Source organism: Vipera ursinii (genome assembly GCF_947247035.1).
Source record: "Vipera ursinii genome assembly, chromosome: 2".
NCBI classification, from domain to species: Eukaryota; Metazoa; Chordata; class Lepidosauria; order Squamata; family Viperidae; genus Vipera; species Vipera ursinii.
The window spans coordinates 124,021,481-124,040,191 of NC_139513.1; the positions used below are offsets into that span (position 1 = coordinate 124,021,481).

Consider the following 18,711-nt stretch of genomic DNA (forward strand, 5'->3'; position numbering starts at 1 on the left):
GCCAATTTACAGTATCTCCTACAAGACCAACTTTTTCATCTTTTTTTTTAAATCCAATCCCCTTTGTCCTCTACCTCCATTTGGACTAGGCCTGCAAGACCATAGCTGGAGAGTTTTTTGGCCTTATGAGTATCAATCCTGATCAACAGGCCAATGTTCTTATGGTAAAAGAAAAAAATCTGACTACTAGTCAGTGAGCATATCATGGAGCAGGATAAAACAGGAAGGAACTTTGTCAATCTCTGTATAAGCTTCTGACTGACAGGTCATGGGTTTTGTTTCGTATTCATGAAGAATACCTATACCACAGGTCGGCAACCTGCGGCTCCGGAGCCGCATGCGGCTCTTTGAGCCGTCTCTTGCGGCTCCCAGCCGCCCGGTGCGCGCGCACCTCTTCCAACGGGCAGTGGTGCGCGCGCACCTCTCCAAATGGAGAGTGGCACCGCCCGTTTGGAGAGGTGCACGCGCACCTCCCCGAATGGGCGGAGGTGCGCGCGCACCTCCCCAAACCTTTGGAGAGGTGCGCGCGTACCTCCGCGCGAATGGGCAGCGGTGCCGCTCTTTCAGGAAGCCCGCCGCGGCCAGTCTGTGAAGCTGCCGAAAGCGGCAGCTTAGCAGACGGGCCGCGGCAGCTTCCGCAAAGAGCGGCGCCCCTGCCCATTCCGAGAGGTGCGCGCGCACCTCTCCGAACGACCGGAGTTGCGCGCGCACCTCCCCAAACCTTTGGGGAGGTGCGGTGCCGCTCTTTCAGGAAGCTGCCGCTTTCGGCAGCTTCCTGAAAGAGCGGCGCCGCTGCCCCTTCGCTTTCGGCAGCTTCCTGAAAGAGCGGCGCTGCTGCCCCTTCGCACGGAGGTACGCGCGCACCTCCCCAAAGGTTTGGGGAGGTGCGCGCGCAACTCCGGTCGTTCGGAGAGGTGCGCGCGCACCTCTCGGAATGGGCAGGGGCGCCGCTCTTTGCGGAAGCTGCCGCGGCCCGTTTGCTAAGCTGCCGCTTTCGGCAGCTTCACAGACGGGCCGCGGCGGGCTTCCTGAAAGAGCGGCACCGCTGCCCATTCGCGCGGAGGTACGCGCGCACCTCCGGTCGTTCGGAGAGGTGCGCGCGCACCTCTCGGAATGGGCAGGGGCGCCGCTCTTTGCGGAAGCTGCCACGGCCCGTCTGCAAAGCTGCCGAAAGCGGCAGCTTTGCAGACGGGCCGTCGCCATCGGGCAACCGGGAACCGGTTCCATCTCATTTTTTTAAAAATGGCAGCCGCGTGCGTCCGCGCATGCGCAAAAAACCTTTTTGCGCATGCGCGTGCATGGACACACGCACGCGGCTCCCTCTTTTTTTAATTTGTGATGGAACCGGTTCCCAGTGGCTCTTTTTCTTTTTTAGGTTGCCGACCCCTGACCTATACCTTTGTGGTAAACCAACACAAATTATTTAACAACAACAACCAAAATAAGTACAGTTGAAGAATTCCAGAGTAGATGAGAGAATATAAGGAAGCAATAAAGCAGATGAGTGCTGGCTCAAATCTATATGTAAACTATTATACATACAGGGAACCATTATCTGCAGTCTCTTTGGTTTCATATATCTTCAATTGGTAAATTCAGATGAGATCACTATCTGTGTTAACTTGTTTTGTGTATCTACCATTTTGGGTGCATGTTCTGAGCCATCTGTCATTTTGCACATGCGTAGAAGTATGCACTGGACCTCCAACTCTCTGATCTTCCAGGAATCTTCTTTCCTTCATTCCTTCCCTCCTTCCATCCATCCATCCTTCCATAACTGCCAATTTGGAGTCATTTTCTGGAGCTCCAGATCTAAATCTCTCAGTACTGATACTGGTAGATTCAAGATTCTATTATACACAACTGCAGGCTTGAAGAGAACAAGGGCTTCCTATACTGCCATTGCTAGCTTTTATTCAGAAACTGGGTTAACAAGCAGATGTCTTTACTCTTATTCTTTACTTACCAAATAAGTCAATATGCACAAAGTAACTCTACAGCAGAAATAAACTTATCATAGTCCAAATTATCAATGGAGCATTTATGTTCAAATTATAGAAATAACAGCACAGATCTATCTTCTTTTAAAATTATTGATTTTCTTTAGTCTCTACTCTTTTGGACTTAACACCAACAGAATTTGAACACATTAGCATTTAACTATTTTGAATATCATGGAAATAAATACTAACTTGCCAGTATCTGCATTTTGACACAAATTTTATAGATAAGCCAAGAATGGTTTTGGAAGGAAGGGGAAATTTCAGACAGTAAGTCTACCTCTCTTGGAAAATATATGTCATATATGTGAACTACAGAATGAATAGTTCTAAAATAATGTTAAGATTAGTATGCATTTTGTATTTCTCTTCACAGAAGGCATTCTTGGGAAGGAAACTATGGTACCTACAGTATCTAAAATCCACAGAACACTTAATGCTAATCCTTGATTAGGAAGGAATTAGCCGTAGGTTGTGGTCTTTTTTAAACAGAACTCGATGTGTTTCAGTTCATTTAGATAATGTGATTTTAGATACTTGGTAAAGATTAAAAGATCCAGCAATGTAGTATCTATAAAAAAATAAAAGGTTTTCAATTAAATATCCAATACCACTAAACCAATAGTTAGTTTTCAGGACTGGAAGAAAAAACAACAAAAATTTAAATCTAGCAAAACTGAATTTGAAGTGACTTGATGAAAAAAACTCAAAATAAAATAATAAAAAATAGTGGAACAACAAATCTTCTAAGATCCAAGTTTTCTATAGCAATTCAAGCAGAAAGTATCCAACTTAAAAATATAGTAGGTCCTTCCAGAAGGCAATACCTGCCAAAGACTTACAGAAACACTGTGGAAAGATGAAAGTATTATTTTAAAATTTACGTAAACTCTTATTACTGACTCTTACAAATGGAAATTCTCCTTCTTTATAGTTTTTTCTTCCAATTATGACCATAAGTTGAATTTCTTTATTCTCCTGCCAGAAGCAGCCCAATATGTTTTGAAATAGCACTCCCACTTTTTTTCCACATATAAAGATGCTGAACGGATTGGCAGTCGAAACGTCAGCACTGGAAATGAAAAATCATCTTTAAATGTGCATGAAGACAGCAAGTCATATGGCACACAGCCTATCTGCCAATATTGTAAATCAGTGCCACTTATTAATCTCCTAGTATCTGCAGCATAATTAAGCCATCTTACTTTGCCTAATAATTGGGGTAAATAGATTTTGCATATCTTCTGTCTCTTTTTGCTTATATGTGCATTTATCTCATTTCCTGCTAATTCCAAAGACAGTTTTTGGACTGTGTTGAAATTCTCTACAAGACTGAAGACAACATGTGTGGCCCTTCAGACTTCTTTTACTCATGACCCTAATGGAAAAATATTGTTTAAATCACTTTATGTTATATTTATGATAGAGAAAAAGAAATACCTTCCTTTTGCAAACGTTTGCAGTTTGGGAGGCAGGGGAAAGCTGGGCCTAACAGATGAATTCTGCCACACAGAGAAAAAAATAAAATTATCCAGAAAGTACTTGGTCAAGGTAAGCAAGGGTTCATCAGTATTAAGGGACAAACTTATTTATTAGATTTATATGACTGCCACCTCAAATACACAATTTTGGGCAACATTAAAAATAATAAAACCACATTTTAAAAAAGTCATACAACACATAGCAGCTGAAAGAAAACCAGAAAACAATATCATACAGATGACACCACCAGGAAACTGGCTCTGTCACACACACTCAGGGCCCCAGGCTTGAGCACAGAACCAAGTCTCCAAGGCCTTGGAGAAGGACAGCAAAATCGGCCTCAATCTGATCTCCAGAGGGATATTCCAGAGGATGAGTGCCATGGGAGAAAAAAGTCTACTCCTGGGTCCTGCCAAAAAACATTCCCTAATTGATGGGGACTAGAGGTGCCCCTCCTGCTGGTCTAGATGGCACAAGTAGAAACAATTCAGGAAAGATGGTCCCATAAGTACCCTGGCCCAAGTCACGAGGTGACCATCTGCACCTTGAATTGCACCTGGAAACATACTGGTAATCAATGCAGCTTGCAAAGTGGAGGGATTACATGCATTAAAATGAGACCCCCTTCATTGCTCACCCTGCCACATTTTGTATTAAGTTACTTAATCAATTCTGCAGTCCATGAGCATGTTAGAGAAATCTCACAGAACGACAAGTCCCTAGACTATTGGTTCTGGAAACAGAAAGTTTCTCAAAACAATTTTGCTGCAGAAATTATTAAAAATAATCATTCAGAAACTTGAGAGCATAATCTGTCAACAAGTATGCTAGTAAGTATATCCTTAACTCAGAACATGACATGAATGCTGTGATCAATAACATATTAAAGTGTAAATCAGAAAGGGAGGTAAGCGTATTTTAAATAACGTTAGCCCAATTAAAGCTCTTGAAATTGTGGTTACTATTGTTCTTCTAAAGAATGATTGGCAAAAACCAGGGCCTGCTTCCTTATAAGACTTACAGAACCATAAACTGCTATAGCTATTCTGCTTCCTCCATCTCCAGTTTTCAGATTAGGGACAATGTCTATATTATTGTTACTAAATGCCAATTTTAATGTAGTGTCCCAATATTATATTTGGAGTGCAGAGGGATACCAACCTGAACTTCTTAAAAGCACCAAAGCTCTCTGCTTAAATATGCTGATCAATTTATCTTTCATTGAATTTGTTTCCCTATTTCTAAGTTCTTTTCCAGTTTGTGAGAAATACGCACATTTAAAAAAATTATTTTGAAAGGGTTACAATTCTCACTTATCCTTACGTTAAGCTTATTCATTTTTTCTACAAGCTACCTAACTGCAGAGGTGGGTGATCAGAGCCCTCAGGGTGGCTGTAACAAGAAAATATTCAAGACATACTTCTCCAAAGTCACAATAAACAGGAACCAACTTATTTGCAAAAGATAGGATCACAGGCAAGACTAAGAAAGCTATGATCTAGCAGATAAATTTCAAGAAAAGGGACAGCTCTTTTAATTTCAACACCTCTGGCATTATTATCCAAGACTGTGCTCTCTGATCAAATGTCTGCAAAAAACAACATACACAAAGATTCCCAAAGGACGGTTAGAAGCCAGCACGCCCCTCCTCCAGCAACTGTTAATCCATTACGTGCATTCTCTGAGGCAAGCAGACACATCAAACAGGCTGCCATTACTTTGATGTGCTGTTTTTCAGAAGGAGAACAGCAGGCAGATTAGATTCCCTCATGTAGGGATCTGACAGGGCCTGTAAACATCTTGTGTAAGGGCTAGAGCATGCTGGAGGAGGAGCAGCAGCAGCAGCTCACAATAGCTTCCAGACCTTCTTCAGACCTAATTAGCAGAAATGGACACTAGGGACCTGGGGGAAAATTCCAGTGGGTTGACCACACTTATCCCCTTCTGCTCCAAGAAGACGCACAGACCTCTAACAACATTCTCCATATGGGACAGTCAGAGAATGATGTTGAAGAGCTAGCAGGCAGACAAAATGGTTGTGCCTACCAGAATCTATCCTGAAATAGCTATTTAGCCAGATACTTCATGAAATACAGAAGCATTCCAGCTTATACAATGTGAAAATGCAACTAGGAGTTCAAACTGTTACTAAGCTAGCTCACATAAAACTTTTTTTTACTATTCCCTCAATTTTTTTAAAAAAAAGAAGTCATCCAAAAGTTCTTCCATCTCACACAGTATGAATGCCCAATGGTGTTTCAGGAATTAAGAGAAATTAGTACTTTTGTAATATTTACTGTATCTTGGGTGAGTTAAGCCAAATTTCTGTACAAGAAAACCAATTCTATTTAATACTTAAAATATTCATCAGAAGAACAAAAGCAGATATTGCACACGTTGGGAAAATACAGGGAGTGCAGAATTATTAGGCAAGTTGTATTTTTGAGGATTAATTTTATTATTGAACAACAACCATGTTCTCAATGAACCCAAAAAACTCATTAATATCAAAGCTGAATATTTTTGGAAGTAGTTTTTAGTTTGTTGTTAGTTATAGCTATTTTAGGGGGATATCTGTGTGTGCAGGTGACTATTACTGTGCATAATTATTAGGCAACTTAACAAAAAACAAATATATACCCATTTCAATTATTTATTTTTACCAGTGAAACCAATATAACATCTCAACATTCACAAATATACATTTCTGACATTCAAAAACATAACAAAAACAAATCAGTGACCAATATAGCCACCTTTCTTTGCAAGGACACTCAAAAGCCTGCCATCCATGGATTCTGTCAGTGTTTTGATCTGTTCACCATCAACATTGCGTGCAGCAGCAACCACAGCCTCCCAGACACTGTTCAGAGAGGTGTACTGTTTTCCCTCCTTGTAAATCTCACATTTGATGATGGACCTCAGGTTCTCAATGGGGTTCAGATCAGGTGAACAAGGAGGCCATGTCATTAGATTTCCTTCTTTTATACCCTTTCTTGCCAGCCACGCTGTGGAGTACTTGGACGCGTGTGATGGAGCATTGTCCTGCATGAAAATCATGTTTTTTTTGAAGGATGCAGACTTCTTCCTGTACCACTGCTTGAAGAAGGTGTCTTCCAGAAACTGGCAGTAGGACTGGGAGTTGAGCTTGACTCCATCCTCAACCCGAAAAGGCCCCACAAGCTCATCTTTGATGATACCAGCCCAAACCAGTACTCCACCTCCACCTTGCTGGCGTCTGAGTCGGACTGGAGCTCTCTGCCCTTTACCAATCCAGCCACGGGCCCATCCATCTGGCCCATCAAGACTCACTCTCATTTCATCAGTCCATAAAACCTTAGAAAAATCAGTCTTGAGATATTTCTTGGCCCAGTCTTGACGTTTCAGCTTGTGTGTCTTGTTCAGTGGTGGTCGTCTTTCAGCCTTTCTTACCTTGGCCATGTCTCTGAGTATTGCACACCTTGTGCTTTTGGGCACTCCAGTGATGTTGCAGCTCTGAAATATGGCCAAACTGGTGGCAAGTGGCATCTTGGCAGCTGCACGCTTGACTTTTCTCAGTTCATGGGCAGTTATTTTGCACCTTGGTTTCTCCACACGCTTCTTGCGACCCTGTTGACTATTTTGAATGAAACGCTTGATTGTTCGATGATCACGCTTCAGAAGCTTTGCAATTTTAAGAGTGCTGTATCCCTCTGCAAGATATCTCACTATTTTTGACTTTTCTGAGCCTGTCAAGTCCTTCTTTTGACCCATTTTGCCAAAGGAAAGGAAGTTGCCTAATAATTATGCACACCTGATACAGGGTGTTGATGTCATTAGACCACACCCCTTCTCATTACAGAGATGCACATCACCTAATATGCTTAATTGGTAGTAGGCTTTCGAGCCTATACAGCTTGGAGTAAGACAACATGCATAAAGAGGATGTGGTCAAAATACTCATTTGCCTAATAATTCTGCACTCCCTGTATGCCTCAGTAAGTACCAAATTCATCAATTAATTCCTCAGATAAATACATGTAATTGCCTAGACCAGACATGTCAAACACAAGGCCCGGGGGCCAGATCCGGCCCGCGAAGTGGTTTCATGTGGCCCCCGAAGCCATCCTGGAAACAGTGAGGGAACGGTCCCCGCTGCCTTGGCCCTGGCCCAGAGACCCTCCTTCTGCCAGAGACCCCCAGATCTGTCCCACTCCTGCCCAGGCCCCCATAGGCACCTTTGATGGCAATGATGTAGAGCTGGCTATGCCCACCCAGTAGGCCATACGCACTCCATCTGCGCCCACCCAGTAGGCCGTGCCCACCCTGGCCATACCCACCCGGCCCCCCGAGGGCAACCACAATGCTGATGTGGCCCTCAATGAAATTGAGTTTGACACCCCTGGCCTAGACAAAAGCAGAAAGTCTCAGAAATTAACTATCATCAAGGCTTGGTATTTTTTATTTTCTTTAAACGGAAGTGCTTAAAGCTAGAAGTCTATATATTCAAAATGCATGCTGTATTTCTGAGTTAGAATCCTTCTATGAGTGCAAAGCTGTGTCTAGACATGAGACCTATTTTATATTATATATTACTTTCTTAAGTTTTATTGTTTCAATAATTGAAACAAGGAATCTATACAATTCATTCCTATTAAGATTTTTTTATACAGAAAACCGTTTTATTATATTCACCGCCAGAAGAACTGTTAACAATATAGTTAAATAGATAAGAAGGAAATCTGTAACATATTCTTTAAAAACAGTCACGATTCACTCGATGCAGCATACTTGATGGCATCAGAATTTCATACATTTTCTTGTTTCGTTAAAAAAAAATCCACAACAACCTTCGGAAAGAGGAAATGAAGGGCTATTAAGGCTGCACCCACATGCACGACATTTACACCTGCAGATTGCTTCAATTTGCCGCTAGGTTAGGAAAACTGAACCTAGATTTTTAAAAAAAGACAAAAGACTGAAGTCTTAGTGATAGAGCATTTTCTTTTGAAGATATTAGGCAGTTGGAAGAAACAATGAGGGGGAGGAACAGAGGATCAAAAGGAAGAAAGGGGAGTGTTTCACAGCTGAAACAAACAGCTGTGTACAAAATACAAACATATTTCCCACTAACCATGCAGTTTTTTTATTGAACTGGATATCTCAACTGTTTTATCTAAATGTTACAGATTTTTTTTCCTTTTCAAACACTGTAGAAATTATGATCATGCAGGCGCTTTAATTTTTTTTTTAAAAAAAACCCTGAAACTTCCAATATTATTGGGAAGAATTATTGAGTACCACTAAACTATTGAAGATATTGTTTCCAAAAATGTATAGAAGTAAACCATTACTAAGCATCTATACCTCTAGAGAACTGCATTTCCATTCTGAGTCAGTCTAAATAGATGATTGCATTAACAGAAAAAAACACAAAAGTAAAATATTTATAGTCCATTGACTAACTGATTATGACATTGCCTGAGTGAAATTATAGTGAATAATTGCTAAAGCACCTTAAAAGGTACAGTTGAAGCCAACCCTAATATTTGTGTCCTAAAAGTAATTCAATAAATTCCACTTATTTTTTGTTTTTATAAGTTAGAAAGTTCAAGAACTGTAATGGCACAATTCTAGCGATCTTTTTTTACACACATACAGACACACACACATCAAACTAAAACAAATAATAATAATAATAATAATACAAAAATGTAAAATTAGTAGGCAGAGAAATTGCAAAAGTTGTATAGTTGATGCTCAATAAATGAAGGATTAATCATAAAAAGCAGAATACATTATTTTTAACAAAATAGATAGGGATTTAATTGATTTTTTAAAATCTCCACACTGAATACTAGTATCTCCACTGTTTTATTATTTAAAGAAAAAAATTCTACTGAAAAATACTGGAAAAAAATAAATTCTAACTTCCCTTTAGTTTACTTCAACTGATATACAATATTTATAAACATTTAAAATGGTCATATAATTTTAACTTCAGTTCTTTAATCAGTTATTTTTTTACTTAAAAACCATACTGTTTAAATTTCCCTTACTGTGCAATATATAATATATATGGAAGCCTTTCTTGGTTGAATTTAGTCAAACTTCTACTGTGAATATACGCTATTAATTTTCTAATTGCTGCACATTCTCCAAGTTTAAGTTCCCAATTTGGTGTCATCAGAAACATATACCTTTTCCAATGTTGTGCTAAATTTTCCCTGTTGCTGTCTACATGTATCTTAGCAAACTGATTTTTTTTTGGTTGATGTTTCTGGAGCTATGCCTATTATGCCTAATTTTTATAAAGTTGTTTCAACTCAACACTAGTTTATAAAATTCTCTGAATAGTACTATGTATAATTTTCCAATACTTACATGACCATCACATGTTGTAAAATGTTCCTTCTGTATCATAGGAGTTCCATCATTTATTACTATATGATTTATGTATCTTGGCAATTTACTAATGGAGTACACCACCTATAAATATTTTGTATCTGTTTTCTCTTAAATTGTAACCTGTCTCCGTATCATATTTAAGAGTCCTAACAACTGTTTTGGCTACAAGTGAGCTTGTCGATCAGAAGGTCGGCAGTTTGGCGGGTCGAATCCCGAGTGCCGCGTAACAGAGTGAGCGCCTGTTACTCGTCCCAGCTTCTGCCCACCTAGCAGTTCGAAAGCACGTAAAAATGCAAGTAGAAAAATAGGGACCACTATGGTGGGAAGGTAACAGCGTTCCGTGCGCCTTTGGCGTCTAGTCATGCCGGCCACATGATCACGGAGACGTCCTCGGACAAGCGCTGGCTCTTCGGCTTTGAAACGGAGATGAGCACCGGCCCCTAGAGTCGGAAACGACTAGCACGCATGTGCGGGGGAACCTTTACCTTTACCTTTTTAATGCTCTTCCAAATTTGAACTATTTTCTGATGTCATTAAAAGCAACTTTACTAATGTCGAAGAGTCCTTACAATTTTAAATCATGTAATCAATCACAAGTGAAGACAAGGATAAAGAAAAATGGGAATCATCTTTGCTGCTTAGCATAAAGTGCAAGGCACTACTTGACACTACTGAGTAATAGTAGATGAGCAATACCACTTTGATTTCCAACTTTAGTTTCATCACAAAAAATCAAAATATGTAACTATGAAAGACAAGGATGGAATAAATTTAAAGAAATAAGAGCTATCCAAAGAAAAACATATACACATTAACAAAGCAGCATATTCTAAGCTTGTACTACATTTTATAATTAATTAAAAGGTAAAAAAAAACTGAACTGAATTTCTGAAATGAACTTTTCATGTTCATGAGGTACCTTTGAAGCACACCCAAAAGTTCAACAGCACGGAACATGCATTTATCTCCAAATATTCCGGAATCAGTCTTCTAACTAACTAAAGTTAGTTGTGACCCTTAATCATTTGCTAAATTTGAAGTAAAGGAGAACTTTAAATAATATTTCTGAAAAGGGTGCTTATTCTAGACTTAGATTTATTTCAAGTAACCCTACCCTGCCTTAGTGATGCACAAGCGGACACAATTTAACACTTATGACTACTGCAGCATCCTCATGGTCACATGACCAAAATTTGGCCGCTCGGCAACTGGCATGTATTTATGATGGTTGCAGTGTCCAGGGATCATGTGATCACCTTTTGCAACCTTTTGACAAGCAATGTCAGCGGGGGAAGCCAGATTCACTTAACTATGCTATTAACTTAACAACTACCATGATTCACTTAACAACTGTGGCAAAAAGAGGTCATAAAATGGGGCAAAACTCCCTTAACCACTTGTCTTGTTTAACAACAGTAATTTTGGACTAAATTGTGGTCATAAGTCAGGTCTACCTGCATTACATAACCAAGAACTTGGTAATATACAGTTGAAACTGAGCAGAAAAAAATCAAGCTTAGCCTAAAGTGATTATGGAGCAGGATGATTGCGGAGCTGAAGCAATTTCCCTATGAAGAAAGTTATGATGCTTTGGGGGTCTGAATCAGGAGGTCCTTGTCACAGTCCTTTTCTTTAATCCACACTTTTCCAATGAAACTAAATGGCAGCTAAATTTTGGGAAGATCTTCACAAAGAGCACGGTTAAATTATGGAAAACACTAGCATATGTTGTTGAGAGGGTTGCTAACTTGTGTTACTTAAAGGGATTGGGCAAATTCAAGGTAGACAATTCTTATTTTACAACTTCTAATTAAGATAGTTATATATGGCCTTCACTAATAGAGGCGATAGCTAGCTAAATATCAGTTGCTGAGTAACAGAATTAGCAGAATATTATTATCATGCCCAGTTGTTTCCCACCAGTATCACTATGTATTAGCAGATAACACTGGATGATGTGGACCTTTAGCATAGTTATGTTTTATCAGCCCTTCTGGAATCTTTTTCAGAATGGATGTGAAGCAAAACAGTAGAGAGAGGAGAGAAAATCTCATCTACATAAAAATATTGCATTCTGCATTATGTAATTGTGAAAGGGGAATTTCTCATAGTCTGAAACTGTTTTCAAGCAAGGAACTGACTCCATACAAGACACTAATTTATTAAAGGGATTAATACAGAATTTGTAAAATGCAGCTGAAGTTTACTGAATAGGAAATGTGAGCTAGATAAACAGTAGGTGATTTATCAGATCAGTGGTGGAGACTAAATTTAAAAGACTGTTAAATGACAAAAAGATAAAACCTCTACCAAGGAAACTCTACACAATGGTTTGTTAGTGAGCATATTAAAATATGAACCAACACATGGACAGAGAGATAAGTGACATCTTTTGGAGATATTTGAAATTAGATTCTCTATGTAATCACAACTCACTGACTAGACATAAACAATATTATTTGTGAAATTGTATCTGGAATGTGTCAGGGGAAAAGTACAAAAATTTGTAAATCAAAGGTTGGCAAAGAAATAACAGTCATCTGTTTGTTGTTATTCATGTGAGTGTTCAAGTTGGCTCAACCATTCTTTCTTGATGGTCCTATCATCTCAGCTTTGGAAGTTCTACTCTGACAGTGAGTCAATGACTTTCTGGGATATTTCTGGAACAGTTCCGATTCTGAAACAAATAACTACCAATAAAACAGTTCTGTAACATAACGCATGGGTGATAGTAAATGTGTTTTAAAACAGAAGAGAACCTAGAAGATCCATTTAAGCACACACACACACACACACACACACACACACAATCAAAGAACAAAGAGGGACAAAAAATGCACATCAGTGATGGTCCTTTTCTAAGTATTAGGCAAGCCCGCTAAGAAGTGGTTTTGGGGGGAAGAGGGAGAAGGAAGAGAAAGATGCTTCAATATAATTTGCAACAATTGTTTACAATTTAAGAAGTTCAGCCTTCTAAGCCACAAAAAACAAAGTTAAGTAACAAATCATCTGTGAAGTACAGACTATTAGTTTGACATTTGTTTTTAAGGAGTCTTGAATCCACTTCAGACAGAAAGAACACTAAATGTAGGCTGCAGCAAGAGGGAGGCAAACCATCACAGAAGCTTTATAATTCACAGAATATATGAAGCATAGGCAAATCCTTTTATAAAAAATACCCTAAAAGACACAAGAGGGCAACGATCAAGCCTTTCTTTAAAAAATAGCACCTCAAATGCTTGGAAATGCCCAATCAATAATTGAATTGAAACACTCTAGAATCTCTTCCAACAGGCAAGAGAAAATATCCTCAATTCCAGAACAACTGTTCTTCATGTCCCCTTTTGATTACAGTATATCACAACCTAAGAAGTTGTACATAATATATACATATTAGTATATTATTAGTATACAATAAGCAGAGATGTTTAACACTAGAGAGAAAAAGTAAACAACTAGTGAAGCATAAAAATCGAGAATGGCAGAAAAGTAGGGTGATTGCTTTGTTTAGTGGTTTTTCTGCTCTTACCAGTCATTTCATACATCATCCAATTATACTTTTGTAACCAAAAGAATCAAGAGGAAGAAATACATACCAACTGCTTCAGTTTAAAAATTTTGAAGACTACATAAATATTCCCAGGCAGAGAAATATAACAGTGAGAGAACCTTACATAGGCATGAAACAAGTGTAAAATAATATTATAATAAACCATGACAGGGGAAACCAATGAAGACCAAACTGTATTTTGTATACAGTATTTTCTAACACATAACAAGACATATGTATTTACAAATATTTTATTAATTTTCTAGTTTTACAGTCAAATACTTAATAAACAATGTGTTGCCTGGGTCCATTAGTAATTCAGTGGTCTATATTAACTTCTTCAGTCTAGATCCAATATTACACCATCAAATGTTTCCTCTCTTCTTCCGGTAGTACCTGTTTTCTAACATTAGGCAAATACAATTCTTATTGTTATTAGTAAATATACAATTAAATATCAACATCTTTGTTACATTTTTCTAATAATAACAATAATGTCAGTTTAAGATATCTTTTCTAACCAAAACATATCTTAATTACATTTGCACTTAACATCCTTATGTTCAATCAGTAAGTATCCTGTTTTCGCTTTATTTTAAATTTTAATTTCCCATCAGTGTTCAAAATGTCTCTATTGTTTATAATTCCAAAGTAAGTTATATTTGGGTAACCAAAAGCTTCCCTTATTCAAACTACTTCATGCCAAAATCTAATATTTTAATTACAAATCTTATCTTTCTAGTTATAATAATACCTCTATTTCTAGCAATTATCTATTCACCAACACATTCAAACAGCTAATAGTATAATGTCCCATTTAATGGGTCAAAACCTCTAAGCTTTCTTCCTTTGCCAACTAACTTTCCAAGTCAATGCATTTGAATCATCAAGTAATTCTTCCTCTGTTTTTGTGTATATTGTTTAGAATAAAAAAGACCATTTGTTTAAAATATTTTTGGAAGAATGCTCAGCCCATTGATTCATTAAAAAGCCTCCCTCCTTCTCCAATTCCCCACAGTTCTCCTAACAGCTCTATCTTCCATTCAATCAGTTCTTCTTTTTCCTCAAATGTGTTCTGAATTCTTGATTGGTAAGATGTTTTTTCCATTTCTGATATTATCGCTTCTAGTTCTTCAATTGTCTAAGTCTGTCCGTTAGTTCCTTCCTTTAGGTCCTCCATCATTAGATCTGCTTCCTCTAGTTTTCCTTCTATTTTCTGGGTGGCTAGTTCCTTCTTTGTAGTCATTTTCTGGGTTTGTAAATTTAGATTAGAAAATTGTTCCTTTATCTCCTTTGTGTTATTTTTAGTCTCATCACAAGCTAAAGCAATAGTCTCTTGTACTGATTTCAACATGCAGAGAATTACTTTCTGATCTTCATCAATATTTTCTTGCTGGTACATCAAACTGAAGACTTTGGGGACAAGTGTTAGGGATGGTTTATTACCATTTAAAGCTGAGCATGGAACATGCATTCTATTTTTTGTAGGTGGTCTTTGTAGTAAAACTTGTTCATCAATCAAAGATTTATAAATATTCCATCATCTCAAGCAATGATGTGTGTTTCTCCTGCAGGAAAATAGTTCCACAACACAGCTCTGAAAGTCAGCTAATATTTATATTTGTAGTTAGTTCATCGTCTCTGCCACACCAATAAGCAGCCCAAGAGGTTTTTTTTCCCCTTTACCCAGCTGCAGTCTTCAAAAGTGAATGTTTCCAAGAACAGCAAGAGTCTTATCTGAATCTGGGCTTCAAGCCAAGTTTCCTTTGAGCATAACAAATTATAGTCCCGTAATTTGCCACTAGATGTCATTAATGCCATTTTCCAGCTTTTTAAATCCAAATTTATATTACCAGTTTTCAAGTCTCTTTTTTTTAAAAAAAAAAAGTCTCAAAAGCACGTTAGTCTCCAAATTTCAAAGCCATACATGTGTATTAATTCCAAGTTAAACTTGTAATTTTCTCTGTTTTCCCCCTAAGCAATTAATTTGCCACTTTTGTTTTCCTGAGGGAATGGGGTCTCTCTCATCGGGGAGGGTGCTTTGGGCAATTTTTGTTCCAGGAAAATGTCTTAGAATCATAGAGGATAGAGTCTCATCCAGTTTCAACCATGTTGCTGAAAAGTTGCTTGTTGGTACTTATTTTCTTCGTTTGTCAGAAGCTTCTGATTGGCTACATGAATGTAGCCAGTCTTTCCTCCGCCAGTTTGGAGGATTTCCTCAGATCAAACGGAAGGGCTGCCGCCCTCCCATGATTAATGAGGGTCCCCTCCTTGCTCGTCGCCTCTATGGGATGACTTTCAACCCTTTCCAGGGTCCCCAGTGGGGCGAAATCGAATGTGAAAGATGGAGCCCCGTCTTCCTGAACCTGTTCTGCCGCAATGTCAAAACCAAAACAAGACAACTGAACTATCAACGGATAGACTTGTGTCTTTTCTATACCCCTGAAACTGTTGTCTCTTTATTTGTAATCTTCAGTTGGGCAAAAACGTACATCATAGGGCAACAATTTCTAAATCAATGTATCTCAAATGAGTTAACTTACACAATGCACTCAAAATTCAGGACTCGTGACTCTTTGGGATTGAAATTCAGCAAATTTATGGCCACTTCAATGCTGCTGGACCACTGTGATCAGTCATGGTCAGGTGATTATCATTTCCAAGTCACCAAGTCAATGGGTATCTCAACAGGAAATGCAAACTCAATGGTGATTGCCCAAGCTCCCTGACAGTTTCCCACAATCAAAGGAAGGAAAGAAGGAAGATTTCCGATGCTCCCTGCCAGCTTCCTACAAAGAAACTCAATGGGGAAGATGACAGGAAGTTGGAAACCATTCTCACTTCTACTTTGACGTAATTATAATTGATTAGAATATCATAACATGGAAGAAGGGTCACCAAATTAAAAGGTCCAAGTTATATAATAATATCGATTAGTATGCATTTTACCTACCTTAGGCAAGAAAGGCAGGTGAGTGACACTGAGCTAGTCCCTCTCTCCTAGCCATGTGCCGGTTCAAATATTTTATCAGTTCATCAAAATATAAAACAAAGAAATATAAAGAAAAATGAAGATAATGGGAAAATAAGGGGAGAAAAGGGGAAGAGAGAAAAGTGTAGGGTAAAGGGGAATTCTCAGTCCTAACAATTTTTTGCGTGCCTGTGGTCATTGTGTTTCTGTTTAGGTAAGGAAATATATCTGAAATGATGATCTAATGAGTGATATGTCTAGTTTATTATATAGTTTCAGCCAGATTTGTTTTTCTTTTTTACTGCTTGTCTATAGATTCAGAAAAAAATGATGAAGGGTCCTTTATTGGTGTAACTAATACAGTATACTGTTCTTTCCACATGGATTTTGAGAAAATAATTCAAAGTTTACATTAGCTTTCCATTTCTTTAGCTTAATCATTTGTTTTAAATAGTGAAACCAACCAATTTCTTTAAAGAGAACATTATTTTGATCATCTTCAGTGTAAATGAATTGATGCTCCATGACTATCTTATTGCATATTCTTATCACAGTATGATCAAATTCTATCCAAAGTAGTGGCCATTACTACAATCTGTTCAATAAATGCAGGATTATAAGCGAAACTAATTATATTCCTAGACTGTATTTTAAGACAGATTTTAGTGAAGTAACAGCAGATACTCATTCTACAACATCTAGGTTGCCCATAACATTTGTTTTTAAATATTGTATGTTCATGTTTCTTCTTTGATTCTTATTCTTACACTCACCTGGTCTGTGCAAAATGATGAAGAATATCCCACAAGGTCTGACTGGAGCTAAATGTGTCCTGGAGTCTAGAACCATCATCCAATTGCAGTGCAATCCGAATCTAGGAGATAAAATATATGTGTATTGAAGATATACGCAAACTCATCTATTAGTAAAGCAGCTCATGAAACTTGTTCAAGATCACATCTGGCTAACAGAAATCTGGCCCCTGTCGTTGGTTTCAACTAATGCTTCAGAGCAGCAGGTATTTGTGGCATTTAACACTTATAAACAACATCTCTAAAACCAATAGCTGACAGCATGGATTAAGTTTTATTTTTATTACTGCCTTAGCAGAGTAATAAACATAAAAGAAAGTCCACTGTGGAATAATTCATTTCAAATTGCACCTGAAAGGTAATATTTTTACTCATCCAGTATGTCTGGAGGTGTCAGCAGGAGAATTATGTTACTCCATGACCTATTTGTTCCACAATAGTCAAGCTTGATAAGTGCCTTATTAGTGAACAATTTTCATAGAGACAAGCTTATGATAACTGAGAACTAAGTTCATTTCTTTGCATAATTTCAGGGTTATTTTATGTATTTCAACCTTTTTTTTTTAGAATTATTCCAGGGAATCATCCTAAAATAGCAAGCTTGGTATACATTCATAATAATGATTTTGAGAATGAAACTTTAGAGATTCTTCCATCATACTGTTTTCATTAGATCTTAAATCTTATCTGAACAACTTCATTTTCTAAAGGTTTATTTTCTTTACCTAATGTCAAACTAAGTTACAACTATAAGCTTCACTGAACACAGTGTCATTTTAAACCCACATAACCTGTTATTTTAGTAAGGTTCCAAGCTTACCATATTTTTTTGAACTCAAGTACTATTATTCTAGCTTACAACAAATTTGAACTCCAGTATCTAGATTAAAAAGGGACGTGGTGACTCAGTGGGTTAGGACGCTGAGCTTGTCGATCAGAAGGTCGGCAGTTTGGCGGGTCGAATCCCGAGTGCCGCATAGCAGAGTGAGCGCCTGTTACTCATCCCAGCTTCTGCCAACCTAGCAGTTCGAAAGCATGTAAAAATGCAAGTAGAAAAATAGGGACCACTACGGTGGGAAGGTAACAGCATTCCGTGCGCCTTTGGTGTCTACTCCCATATCACACCTCTCCTCCGTGCGCTGCACTGGCTTCCAGTTGCCTTCCGTGTGAAGTTCAAGGTGCTGACAATGACATACAAAGCCCTACATGGCATGGGTCCGGACTACCTGCGGGAGCACCTTCTGCCAATGTCAGCGCCCCACCGTCCTGTGCGCTCCCACAGAGAGGGCCTCCTCAGGGTGCCACCGCTCAAGGAATGTCGGCTGGTGGCCCCCAGGGGGAGGGCATTCTCAGTGGGTGCGCCAGCCCTCTGGAACAGCTTGCCAACCGAAATCCGGATGGCCCCCGACCTCCACACCTTCCGGCGCGAATTAAAAACTTACCTGTTCCAGCAGTCCGGCCTGGCCTGACAGCTCTTATTGGGGTCCCAGTTTGTATTTTACTATTGTT

The 18,711-nt window shown here is 38.6% G+C and overlaps 1 protein-coding gene across 4 annotated transcripts in view; it reads right to left on the reverse strand.

The window, feature by feature from the left end:
• Positions 1 to 18,711, reverse strand: part of ASPSCR1 (ASPSCR1 tether for SLC2A4, UBX domain containing) — a 90,961-nt gene that overhangs the window by 49,116 nt on the left and 23,134 nt on the right. For all 4 annotated transcript variants that reach the window (XR_014491365.1, XR_014491366.1, XR_014491367.1 and 1 more), the window contains exon 4: positions 17,164 to 17,264. Coding sequence is in view for 1 of the 4 variants with exons in the window: in XM_083353947.1 (XP_083210073.1) it covers positions 17,164 to 17,264 (101 nt within the window). In the remaining 3 variants the exon portion in view is untranslated. The remainder of the gene's footprint in view (positions 1 to 17,163; positions 17,265 to 18,711) is intronic.